Consider the following 13,465-nt stretch of genomic DNA (forward strand, 5'->3'; position numbering starts at 1 on the left):
ATGAGAAACTCTAAGCTAGAACCACCCCCTTTTAATTCCTGACCTACAGACACTGTGAAATAATGAATGTTTCTTGTGATGGTGTTAACACATTTTACAGTGTGTTTCAGCAAAACATCACCAATACAGAAGGCAAAGCTCAGATATATGCTGTCACATTTACTCTGCTGTGTCCTGTATTTAGGGGCAGCCACTGCAAAGTTATTGATGAACACGATCTTTAGCTGTATCATGGCACTGGGTGGAGAGCAGGTTTGAAAAGGGTGAGACTGGAAGCAGGACAGAAAGGCAGGAGGTTTGTCCAGGTGAGAAAAGATGAAGGCCTGACTTGTATCTGATGAAGTCAAGACATCCTGAGGGGACATCATGAGAGAGAACTGAGGACTGACTGGATGGGTAGAGGAGTGATGGAGTGGTCTGTGAGGACTGGTAGTTTTACAGCACAGGTGACTGGGCAGGAGATAGGTCATTCACAGAGCTGGTGATACAGGAAGACATGCAGATTGGGCGGCTGGAAAAATACTGAGTTCATTCCTGGGTGTTTTGAGTTTGGGGTGCTTGTGGGGTATTCAATTAAAGAGGTCTAGGTGGCCGGGCTCAGTGGCTCACGCCTGTAATTCCAGCACTTTGGGAGGCCGAGGTGGGTGGATCACGAGGTCAGGTGTTCGAGACCAACCTGGCCAACATGGTGAAACTCCATCTCTACTAAAATACAAAAAGTAGCCAGGCATGGCAGCGGGCGCCTGAAATCCCGGCTACTGGGGAGGGCAAGGCAGGAGAATTGCTTGAACCTGGGAGATGGAGAATTGCTTGAACCTGGGAGATGGAGAATTGCTTGAACCTGGGAGATGGAGAATTGCTTGAACCTGGGAGATGGAGTGCATCACACCATGCACTCCAGCCTGGGTGACAGAGCGAGACTCAGTCTCAAAATATAAATAAATAAATAAATAAATAAATAAATAAATAAAAATAAATAAATAAATAAAAGGTCTAGGCACGGAGCTTCAGGTGTCTGAAAAATTCTGTCCTGATAGTGTGAAATGGATCTACTTAATGAACTCCGGACAACAGAGCAGTGGATAGTTTTGATGCTATACCTGCAAATAACCAAAAACAGTGTTAGCTTCTAGAAAATGCACCTCCTTTAAGGCTCCTGAATGGGATTTTAGGTTATGTGAATGCTTAATAATAATAATAATAATGATAAGCAACAGCATCTAGCACTTTCAGGAAGTAATTGGGTAAAATTACAGCCTCTAGCTGATAGCTCTCTGCTGGTGGCATCTCCTCCCCACTCCCACCATGGTATAGTCTTCTAAATTAGTAGTTCTCAACCTTGGCTCTGCATTCAAAGCACCTGGAAAATTTCATGAGGATTAAGTGGAATGGTTTAAAAATAACTGTCAGATGGCAGATGTTTGCTGTCAGTTTCTTCCTGCCTAAAAAGTGAGACTACACTCTTACCTCTCTCCCTCTCCTGAACCAAAGGGGATCCTCTCATTGAAAGAGTTTTGTACAATGCAAAACTTTGTTTAAATATATGTATCTCTAAAAGATAACTCTTTTAAGAAACATAGCCACAATACTATCACATCTCAATTATCCATAATTCCTGTATATAAAATATCCACTCAGTATTCTCCTGTCCCTCACTATTTGAATTTGTTTGTTCAAATTAGAATAAAGCACAGGTGCTTCAATTGATATGTCTCCTCAATCTCTTTTAATGTATAGAGTCTACCACCATGTTTCTTTTTCCCTTGTAATTCATTTATTACTGAAACCAGGTCATTTTTCTTGTAAACTTTCTTTCAGTCTAGGATTTACTGATTGCATCCTCATGTGTTTTAAAAACAAACTTTTAAGAAAGTTTTACATTTGCATTGGCTCACGCCTGTAATCCTAATATTTTAGGAAGTGCAGGTGGGAAGATAGCTCGAGGTCAGGAGTTGGAGACCAGCTTGGGCAATATACTGAGACCTCCTCTATATATTTTTTAAAGTTTTTTACATTTACAGGAAAAGCGTGGAGATAGTACCTAGAGTTCCCATTACTCCACCTAATTTACTCTATAATTAACATCTTACATTATTATGGTACATTTCTTGCAATAATGAACCAATTTTGATACATTATCATTAGACAAAGTCTATACCTTATTCAGATTTATCTAATCCAGTTAGTCGTGTCATGTGTCCTTAGGCTAGTCTTTGTTGTGAGAGTTTCTCAGACTTCCATTGTATTTCATGATTGCTATCAACTGAATATTTTTGTTCCCCCTAAATTCATATGTTGAAATCCTAACTCCCAATTTATTGGCATTTGGAAGTAGGGCCTTTGGGAGGTGATTAGGTCATGAGGGCAGGGGCCTCACAAATTAGATTAGTGACTTTATAAAAGAGGTGTGTACATATCTACAAATATTTCCCTATATAAACATATGTAGCTATATTAAGTTAAACATGAGTTAATACTGATGTCTCCAACTCGAATCCACTATTACATGGATCATTCTAGTCTCTTCCTGATATTTTAAAAAGGGGCACCTTTATATTTCTTATAATTGGTATTTAGGTTGAGATTCAACTTCAATTTTGTGCAAGAAAAATTAATAGGAGGTGATGTCTTCTTCCATCATGAAGTGCACAGTAACTGGTTGCCTTTTCATGATTTTAGCAAACATTGATGATCATTCCCTAGGATCCATTAATTCTTTAAAGTTAAAAAAATTGTAAAATTTTGATTGGCTCCTTCTTCTTTGATTAGCTAGAACACTTATAAAATTTCCTCTCATCAACTATTTAGTAGCCCTGAGGAAGAGCCCATATAAAAAAAGGCAGGATGGGCTGGGCGCTGTGGCTCACACCTGTAATCCCAGCACTTTGGGAGGCCAAGGTGGACAGATCACATGAGGTCAGGAGTTCAAAACCAACCTGGCCAACATAGCGAAACCCTGTCTCTACTCAAAATACAAAAATTAGCTGGGCGTGGTGGTGGGCACCTGTAAGCCCAGCTACTCAGGGAGGCTGAGGCATGAGAATCGCTTGAACCTGGGAGGCAGAGGTTGCAGTGAGCCGAGATTGCGCCACTGCACTCCAGCCTGGGTGACAGAGCAAGACTCCATCTCAAATAAATAAATAAATAAATAAATAAATAAATAAATAAATAAATAAACAAAATTTAAAAGCATGATAAATGCTTAATTCTTTTCCTCATTATTTTAAAAATGAATTGGTTCCTTAGCATCCTCCCAGACTGACCACAGAGCTATTTTTGATTCCACGTACCACCATGAACTTGAAGCAGCTTTTTAGGTACATTGCTCAGCCCTCTACCTCCAGCCTTGAGTCCTGGGCATTCTGCCTCAGGATAGTGAATGGCGGATGGTTGGCGGAGGTGGGGAGGTAAGGCAGAAGCAGAGAAGGATTTGAAAGGGATGGCAAAGTTGGGGGTTCTTATGGGCTTCCGTTTTCTTCATCCAGAAAAAGCTCTGGTCTCCAAAGCATTAATTCCTGTATAGCTGTTGCCTTGGCTTTTATAGATTTTCATGTTGCCTTATAAATAGTTGAGTCCATCTTTAAAAGTCTCTTCAAGCAACCAGGAAAGAAAGAACAGCCTGAAGATCTGGAAAGGGCATGTTTAACCCTAAATCCTTAAAAGTAGCTAATCTAGGAGAGAAGGTCACCTTTGAAATGCTGGGGAGAGGGGTAGATCACCTCTTCTCCACCTTGGCTATTAGTTACGTGAAACATCTTTGAAAAGCCACATGTCCCTGTATTACCTCCACAGATTCTGATTCAGTTGCTCTGGTTGGAACCCGGAAACTGGCAGTTGCTATCAGCTTTTAGAGCAAGGTGAGTGTAACATGAAGCCAGGGCCATTTCCAAGTCCCCAGAATGATAGCAGGCCAACATGGATTGTGTCACACCTACAGCTTTATCACCTTGATCTGCCCATCTGATGTTAGTATTTGGCATCTCCACCCTGCAACTCAGAAGACTAAGCTAGGAAAAATGATGCCTAACAGTTTTCATCCCTGCTTGAAACATTGGGGCCTTGATGAGTGTGGCTCAGTTCCAACTCCTGGGTCTTTAACATAACACACAGCAGCGTGTCCCAACCCTCGACTCCAAGAATGGATACATTTATTTTCTGCCTGGCACTGTTCTAAGTGCCTTACATATCTCAACATCCCTAGTAGGTTGGTATCATCTCCACTTAACAGATGAGCTGCTGGGATGTGAGAGAGTTAAGTGACTTGTTAAGGGCACAAACCTGTTTCTGGGTGGGTCCGGACTCTTTCCCACCACATGCTGTCACTTACAGGCTGTGAATTTATGCCCAGCCCCCCTCAAGGAGCTGCCTCCTGCTTTCTATTGCATAATCAATATCGACACCTGGTGTAGGGGCGCTCTGCAGGGTGGGGAAGGCCTGGCCTGGAGGGAGGGATCCTGCATCTCAGCATCAGGCCCTGAGTAGGCCTCTGCCCTTGTGGTAGAGTAACCCACCCTCCTTCATAGCTCAAAGGTCTGAGGGTGTTTGAGGGAAAGACTAGAAAGCCTAGGAGGCTTCTTCTACCTCTCACTCCTCCTCACTCCCACTCCTGCCACAGGATTTCACTCACAGCTCCTTCCACCCCCACCCTTCCCCTGAAAATCTCACTGCCCTGTGACTTCTCTGTGTGCCACTTCCTGTGTGCCAGACCCCCGCGATAAGCTGCCCACTGCCTATGGCCACCCCAATTCCTGACTAGAACTACACTTATCGCTGCTCACCCGTCTCCTACTCTTCCCCTCTCAGAAAATGACACCACATCCAGGAAACTCGGAACCACCACTAGCCCAACGCTCCCTCTTCCCCATTCACTCAGTTACCAAGTCCCCACAGTTTCACCACTCAAGACAGTTGTCAGACCATGGCGCCTGTCCATCCCCATTCCCCTAGGATAGGCCTTGGTGTCTGAGGTCAACCCTGCCTCATTTCCTCCTAACCCCCACCCAGGCCTTGTGCTTTGTGTACCACCACACCCAACCAAAGGTAGTTATTACTTCTTTGGCTCCCAGCACTCAACTGAGCGCCCCAGCTCTCCCTTACCTGCTGGCACACTCCAGCTGACTCCAGATTCTGACGTAGTCGTTTATGTACTAGCCTTTCTCCAGGTTCAGGGCGCTGCCACACCTTCAGCCCCGCCCCGCCCCGCCGCAAGCCCAACCCAGAGGTTGCTTATGGTTTCCCTAAGGTTCCCGGGCTCTGGACATCAGTCCGGTCTGCAAGCCCCGCCCTGATTGGCTGCCTCCGGCACCAGTCGCTGCGCCCTGACCTAAGGCGCCTAGGTTCCTCCCCTTATCCCTGCAGGGATGGTGCCTTGCGGCACCGCCCACGCTCGGATTGGTCCCAGGTGAGATTCGCCCTTGTGCCCTCGTAGGCCTTCGGAACAGCGGAAGAGCAGTGTCGGGCCATGGCCAGGGCCCGCAGGCTGGAGCTGGCCGAGGCCCTGGCGCTGGGGCCAGGCTGGAGGCATGCCTGCTATGCGCTCCTGCACGCGCCGGACCCTGGAATTCTCTTTGGCCGCCTCCCTCTGCGCTACGCCATACTGGTGAGGAGGGCGCGCGCCCGGCCACTCTCCGCTCTGGCCTTGCACCTTCCTTGCGGCGCTACTCTCGGGTGTCCCTGCCAGTCCCAGCTTCCTCCTCTCTCAGATGCAGATGCGCTTTGATGGGCGCCTGGGCTTCCCTGGCGGATTCGTGGACTCGCAAGACAGCAGCCTGGAGGTCGGGCTGAACCGTGGTCTGCTGGAACTGCTGGGCGAGGCGGCGGCCGCCTTCCGCGTGGAGCGCCCTGACTACCGCAGCTCCCACGCCGGATCAGGGCCACGCGTTGTGGCCCACTTCTATGCCAAATCTCTGACGCTCGAGCAGCTGTTGGCTGTGGAGGCCAGCGCAACAGGCGCCAAGGACCACGGGCTGGAGGTGGGGCCAGTCTGGGACCCTGCCCCATATCTTATTCCTTTTCCTTCCATGTCTTCCTTTGCCTCAGCAACTCTTTTTGGATTGAGGTCCCCGTCTGTCAGAACTTGCCCTCTTCCCCATTTTCTTGGTGGAGTTGGGATCTTGGTCTTCTCTTATTGAATGGTACTGCCAACCTAGGCTTCCTGGGAAGATTTGCACCCACCTCGCCCTTTACTGGGCTCTGGAGAGATTTTTCTAGAACACACATATCTACATCTCTCTGCTGCTCTCTATTGATAATGTGAAAATGGCCAGGCATCTACCCTAGTCCCTTATTGTTGGGCCTCTGTTTTTCTTAGGAAGAAGATATGGCCCTAATACTTAAGGCCAGGGCGGGAGACAGATTGTATATGGAGGTAGTTCTCAAATTTTGTCAAGTATCAGAATCATCTCTGAGGCTTATAAAAACAAAAATGACTAGATTCTACTCCCAGAACGCTGGTTGTGGGTGAGAAAGCACCAGCTTCCACCACTCCCAAGTTCTGGGAGGGCAGGGGTTCAGAAATCTGAGATTGCTTTTTTCAAAAGTTCCCAAGTGATGCTGATAACGCTGGTCTAGGTTTCCCATTTTGAGAACCATTGTTGCAGGGCTAAGCATGAATTTTGGCGTTAGGAGCCACTAGAGGTTTAGGGGACAGAAGTCATAAGGATTAACATTGATGGAGCTGGATAGCATGTCTTGGGTCATTTGTCTGCAGAGGGTTGAGCCCACTGGGCCTCCTTTAGATAGGAGCCTTGGGCTTGTTTCTGCTGGAGTATTAAGAGTTGCGGCATCTGCTCTAGAAAGATCTGCTAAAGAGAGGATGGAGGTAGTGACATGAGCTACCTGGAGTCCCAGTGTCTCCTGTCTCCTTCCTTTTACAGGTGCTGGGCCTGGTGCGAGTGCCCCTGTATACCCTGCATGATGGTGTGGGAGGCCTGCCCATCTTTCTGGAGAATTGCTTTATTGGTGCTGCCCGGGAGCAGTTACTGGATACCCTCCAGGACTTGGGAGTGGTGGAAGCTGGTGCTTTCTCAGGACTTCAGATCCCAGTTCGTCTGAGGCAACCCTCTGTGGACTCAGGGAACCTGAGATGAGGACTTTGGTACAAGGAAGGGAACGTTTTCTCTTCCGGACCTAAAGATGATACCAAATTAAAAGAAGACATGTATATCATATGTTTTGAGCAGAGGACCCTCCAATTCATGGGATCAGGGGCAAAAATCCACAGCTCATCCCAGGGGCCCTGGCAGGTTCTCAGAGCCTACCTCTTCCTTGTACATTTGCATACAGCCTGGTAACCCCTAGGCATGCATATGTACAATGTGACCACACACAGCCTGACATCTTTCACCTATCAAGTCCAATTTAACCAGGAATTGGCATTTGTTACCATACCCTGCCTCTTGCTTTGCAGAGAGCTTCTACAGCAAGGCTGAGTGAGTCCTTCCCACAGTCCTCCATGGCTGCTCTTTAGGGTCTACCCCAGCCCATGTTTTTTGGGAAGGATAGAGAAGCAGAGGACCCTCTTTGCTTTCCTGAAAGTAGCCATGCCCTTGCTGGAGGGTTCACCACAGCAATTGGTGGGAAAGGGTCTTAACCAATCTCCAACACTTTTCTTCTCCTGAAACTGAGAAGGGGTAAGGAAGTAGCTAGGTCCCCTTGGACGGAGCATGGACATGAGACCTGTGAGTACTTGTGTCTCTCCTTCAGAGCTTTCATCTTTGGTTCGCTGTAGACTCTGGGACTATCAGAAGAGAACTGACCCATACCTGTCTAGCCCTGCCCTTCCAAAAAAAGAGCCTCCCATTAAAGAGGAGTTAGAGCTGGGCCTTGAGGCTCTTCACTTCTTTCAACAGATATTTAATACGTACCTACTAAATGCCAGGTACTATAAAAGGTATAGAGAGCCATCCTTGCTCTCCAAGACTCCAGGGAAGGGATGGGCAAACATTTTCTTAAAAGCCAGATAGCAAATACTTTAAGCTTTGTAAACTACATAGTTTTTTAAAAAATATTTTCTAACATTGACTAATAAAAATTGCCTATGTTTACTGTGTACAAAATGATGCTTTCAAATATGTATACATTGTGGCATGGCTAAATTGAGCTAATTAACATACGCATTACCTCACATATTTATCATCTTTCATGGTAAGAACACAAAATTTACTCTTAGCAATTTTCACAAATTAATGCAGTTTATTAACTATAGTCACCATTTGTGCAACAGATCTTTTGAACTTATTTCTCCTAACTGAAGTTTTATATTCTTCGATCAATATCTTCTCAATTACTGTTCCCTACCCCCAACCCCTGGTAACCATTATTTTACTCTCTGTTTCTATGTGTTTAACTTTTTTAGACGCCATATATAAGTGAAATCGTGGTATTTTCACCTGGCTTATTTCATTTAACATGTCATCTAGGTTAATCCATATTGTCACAAATGACAGAATTTTCTTCTATTTTAAGGCCAAATAGTATTCCATTGTGTATATATACCACATTTTCTTTATTCGTTTATCTGTTGATGGACACTTAGGTTGATTCCACATCTTGGCTATTGTGAATAGTGTTGCAGTGAACATGGGAGTGCAGCTATCTCTCCAGATCCTAATTTCAATTACTTTGAATAAATACCCTGTAATGGGATTCCTGGACCATATAGTAGTTCTTTATTTTTAAATACCTCCATGCTGTTTTCCATGATGACCATACTAATGTACATTTCCACCAATATTGTATAAGCATTCCCTTTTCTTCATATTTTCTCTAATACTTACCTTTCATCTTTTTAATCATAGCCATTCTAACAGATATGGGGTGATATTCCATAGTGGTTTTGATTTTCATTTCCCTAATAATTAGTGATGTTGAGCATTTTTTCATACACCTATTTGCCTTTCTTTGAGAAATGTCTATTCAGGTCATCTGCCTCATTTTTAATTGGGTTATGTGTTTTCTTGCTATTGAGTTGTTCATGTTCCTTATATATTTTGGCTATTAACCTCTCATCAGTTGTGTGATTTGAAGTTATTTTTTCCCATTCTATAGATTGTCCCTTTAGTGTGTTGACTGTTTCCTGTGCTGTGCAGAAAGTTTTAGTTTGACATAATCCCATTTATCTATTCTTGTTGTTGTTGCCTGTGCTTTTGAAGTCTTATCCAAAAAAATCATTGTCCAGACCAATGTCATGGAGCTTTTCCCCTGTTTTCTGTAGCTTTACAGTTTCAGGTCTTGCATTTAAGTCTTTAATCTATTTTGAGTTTATTTTTTGTATGGTATGAGATAAGGTTCTAATTTTATTCTTCTGCACAGAAATATGCAGTTGTCCCAACACCATTTATTGAAGGGATTATCTTTTCCTCATTGTGTATTCTTACCCTCTGGAAAATCAATTGACCATAAATGTGTGGATTTATTTCCAAGATCTCTATTCTGTTCCATTGGTCTGTGTGTCTGTTTTTATGACAGTACCATGCTGTTTTGGTTACTATAGCTTTATGATATATTGTGAAGTCAAGCAATATGATACCTCTAGCTTTGTTGTTTTGGTTAAGATTTTTTGGCTAGTCAAGGTTTTTTTGTAGTTTCATATGAATCTTTGAATTGCTTTTCTATTTCTTTGAAAAAAGTCATTGGAATTTTGATAGGGATTGCACTGAATCTGCAGATTGCTTTGAGTAATATGGACATTTTAACAACATAAATTCTTCCAGTTCATTAACAAGGGATTTGTTTTCATTTATTTGTTGGGCCATTTATTTGTGTCTTCTTCAATTCCTTTTTTTTTTTTGAGACAGAGTCTCACTTTGTCGCCCAGGATTGAGTGCAGTGGCACATCTTGGCTCACTGCAACCTCCTCCCAGGTTCAAGCAAGTCTCCTGCCTCAGCTTCCTGAGTAGCTGGAACTACAGGCATGCACCGTCATGCCCAACTAATTTTTGTATTTTTACTAGAGATGGGGTTTTGCCATGTTGGCCAGGCTGGTCTCCAACTTCTGACCTCAGGTGATCCACCCACCTTGGCCTCCCAGAGTGCTGGGATTATAGGCATGAGCCACCCCACCTGGCTTTCAAGGTCTTGGAAGACCTACCAAGTCTGGGTAGGACTTCCAGTACTGTGTTGCATCCTTCTCTTATTTATAATCTTAGAGGAAAAGCTTTCAACTTTTTACCATTGAGTATGATGTCAGCTGTGTGTGGGTCATATATGGCCTTTATTATGCTGAGGTACATTTCTTCTATGCCTAATGTGTTGAGAGTTTTTATCATGAAAGAATGTTAAATTTTATCAGATGTATCTATTGGGATGATTACATGTTTTTTATCCATTCTGTTAATAGGATGAATCACACTGATTTGCATTTGTTGACAACGTCTATCCTTGCATCCCAGGAATAAATCCCATTTGATCAGGGTGACTGATCCTTTTCGTGTGCTGTTGAATTCAGTTTGCTAGCATTTTTTGTTTGAGATTTTTGTGTCTGTGTTCATCAGGCATATTGACCTATAGTTTCCTTTTCCTGTAGTGTCTTTGGCTTTAGCATCAGGGTAATGCTGGCCTCATAAAATGAATTTGGAAGTATTTACTCTTCTTCAGTTTTTTGAAGAATTTGAGAGGAATTGTTCTTTAAATTTTTGGTAGAATTCAGCAATGAAACCATCAGGTCCTAGGCTTTTCTTTGATGGGAAAGCGTTTCTTATTAATGCATCTACTTGTTATTGGTCTGATTAGATTTTATTTTTCTTCATGATTCCGTATTGGTAGAATTATGTGTGTCTAGGAATTTATCTGTTTCTTCTAGGTTATTCAGTTTGTTGGCATATACTTGTTTACAGTAGCCTCTGGTGGTCTTTTGCATTTCTGTAGTATCAGTTCTGATGTTTCCTCTTTATTTTATTTGAATCATCTCTTTTTTCTTAGTCTTGATAAAGGTTTGTGAATTTTGTTTATCTTTTCAAAAAGCCAACTTCTTAGTCTCATTGACCTATTGTTTTTCTAGTCTCTATTACATTCATTTCTACTCTGATCTTTATTATTTTCTTTTTCTAACTTTAGGCTTAGTTTGTTCTTTAGGCTTAGTTTGTTCTTAGTTTGTTCTAGTTCCTTGAGGTGTACTCTTAGGTTATTTATTTAGGTCATTTTTCTTTTCAATGTTAGTGTTTAATCCTATAAACTTCCCTCTTAGACCTGATTTTGCTGCATCACATAGGTTTTGGTATGTTGTGTCCCCATTTTTATTTATCTTAAGGTAATTTTTAATTTCCCTTTTAATATCTTCTTTGACCCATTGATTGTTCAGGAGCATGTTGTTTCATTTCCATGTATTTGTGAATTTTCTGAAATTCCTCCTGTTATTGATTTCTAGTTTTATGCCATTGTGGTTGGAAAATATACTTGATATGATTTTAATCTCACTAAATTTGTTAAGTCTGATGTTTTATTTACTTTTTTTCTGTATGATTTGTCCATTGCTGAAAGTGGGGTATTAAAGTCTTCTACTATTATTGTATTACAGTCTGTCTCTCTCTCTTGAGATTTATTAATATTTGCTTTATATATTTAGGTGCTCTGATGTTGGGTGCATACGTATTTATAATTGTTATATCCTTTTAATGAATTGACCTCTTTCTGGTTATATAAAGATCTTCTGTTGTCTCTTTTCACAGTTTTTGACTTTAAGTCTATTTGAAGTAATTATATCTACATATAGATATGTAGATTTCCCTTAATCTCTTTTAGTTTCCACTTGCATGGAATATTTTTTTAGACTCCATTTCTTGATGGGGGCGACGAGGAATAGGGCAGAGGACTAGCAAATAACTGGTAGTCAACTTTAACCTACTAAAGTATGGTCTATAAATGGAAAAGGCCATGTGCGCACACCAGAGTAAGAGGAGATCAAGATGGAGATGTAGGTGGGAGTCTGATGAGATAGGACCTCACAGGCCATGTGAGGGGCTTGGAGTATGCTTTGGGGAAGTCACTCCTGATGTTGTGTGGAACACGGACTGGAAGGGCTAGTAGAGGAAGGAGGAGATGGAGGGAGCTGCCACATAGCTACATGGCAGATGGTGGTGATCTGGAGGAGGGAGGGGCAGTGGAGATGGGCAGAAAGGATGTGATTGCGTGAGATATTGGTGGTGGCATTGACAAGACCTACTGATGGACTGGTTGTGGGAGGAAGGGAGTAAGGAAGAAAGAAGATTCAAAGATGACTTTTATGTTTGTGTCTTAAGGCGTTGATATTGAGGATGTAGGGAAAGCCTGGTGGGTGGGGGAATAAGCTTTTGAAAGAGACAGGATCAAGGAAGACATTCTGGGCAGGTTAAGACAAATTTGTGATTTGTCTGCATAAAGGTGATAGAAAAACTTAGACTGGGTGAGGTAATCCATAAAGAGAGAAAAAGAGTGCTCAGGACAAGGCCCTGAGGAAGCCCAACCCCCAGAGTTTGGGCAGAGGGACAGGGCATGTAAAAGGAGAAGAGGAGGAGAGAAAGCTGCTTTTAGAAAGTAGACTATGCAGAGTGCTTGTGAGGGTTTAGGTAAAACGGAGGCAGAACTGTACACTGAATTCAGTAATATGAGGGTTTGATGACCGTGATGGCAACAATTTCAAAAAGGGTGGCATAGAGGACAGACTCAATTGGTTGAGTGAATGGAAAATGAGGGAGCAGAAGGTAGGACAAGCTGGCCCTAAAGGGGCTTAGGGTGATCACTAGAGAGGGCTGTCGGGTCAGGGAGTGTTTAAGGTGGGAGACAGGGCATGTGGATGTTGATGGCAACAGTTAAGATGGCAAGAGGAAACAGATGGGAGGGTGATCAGGAGGAGGACCCCTGAAGAGGCACCGTCCATGAGAAAAAAGGAGGGATGGGACCTTTGTAGGAGGAGGGACAGGCCTGCAGCGTAACAGGGCTCAAGGAAAACAGGAATGAGGCACGCGTAGAGGATTATGATGGCTAAATTGATGGGAAGATGATAGAATTTGAGTCTCTTCTTGGTGAAATGAAGTGAGACTATCAGCTAGGTGTGGGTGGAGCATGTTCTCAGAAGGTATGAAGTAAACATTCACTTTGGTGTGAAAAAGCAAGTTAAGGAAACAGCAGGGCAGGGCAAGGCTGAGCTCTGAGATGCTCAGTTTAGAGTAGGATGCTGGGCACTCAGGTGTGTGTGTGTTGAGTGGGGATCTGCATGCACCTGTCTTCCCCCCATTAGGATTCAGGATCTGGGATGAGATGCTTACTGCAGTGTTGGGGTTTTGCCAGGGGAGTATAGGAGGTGAGAGAAAGATGGGGCAGTTCAGATGACATGCACAGGAGAAATTGTAGTGATGAAATGTGTGGTCTGAGGATTAATCTGACCAAGATGGAAATTGAAAACTGGAGGTGACTAGGGAGGGATTAGGAAATTAGAGGTCTTGACGAGGTAGAAACTCCAGCATGGTGAGGGGCTGGGCGGGGAGGTGTA

General features: G+C 43.4%; 1 protein-coding gene and 1 long non-coding RNA gene across 2 annotated transcripts in view; one reads left to right on the forward strand and one right to left on the reverse strand.

Annotated features, from left to right (window-relative positions):
- Positions 1-5,378, reverse strand: part of LOC129532676 (uncharacterized) — a 38,506-nt gene extending 33,128 nt beyond the window's left edge. The window contains exon 1 of the long non-coding RNA XR_008678516.2: positions 5,098-5,378. This is a non-coding gene — a long non-coding RNA (uncharacterized lncRNA). The remainder of the gene's footprint in view (positions 1-5,097) is intronic.
- On the forward strand, positions 5,349-11,643 carry LOC109026149 (U8 snoRNA-decapping enzyme). Its single transcript, XM_019023104.3, has 3 exons — positions 5,349-5,599; positions 5,703-5,972; positions 6,876-11,643. Exons 1-3 carry the CDS (start codon positions 5,462-5,464, stop codon positions 7,086-7,088), a joined length of 621 nt encoding a protein of 206 aa, XP_018878649.3. The 5' UTR covers positions 5,349-5,461; the 3' UTR covers positions 7,089-11,643.
- Positions 11,644-13,465: the final 1,822 nt, after the last annotated feature.

This window comes from Gorilla gorilla, chromosome 2 (genome assembly GCF_029281585.2).
Source record: "Gorilla gorilla gorilla isolate KB3781 chromosome 2, NHGRI_mGorGor1-v2.1_pri, whole genome shotgun sequence".
Lineage (NCBI taxonomy): Eukaryota > Metazoa > Chordata > Mammalia > Primates > Hominidae > Gorilla > Gorilla gorilla.

Bases quoted from the DNA above. Each gene is read 5' to 3' on its own strand.
- LOC109026149 (XM_019023104.3), top strand. From the start codon at position 5,462: ATGGCCAGGGCCCGCAGGCTGGAGCTGGCCGAGGCCCTGGCGCTGGGG. The intron at 5,600-5,702 runs GTGAGGAGGGCG...CTCCTCTCTCAG, and splicing joins CTCTGCGCTACGCCATACTG to ATGCAGATGCGCTTTGATGG. The intron at 5,973-6,875 runs GTGGGGCCAGTC...TTCCTTTTACAG, and splicing joins CCAAGGACCACGGGCTGGAG to GTGCTGGGCCTGGTGCGAGT.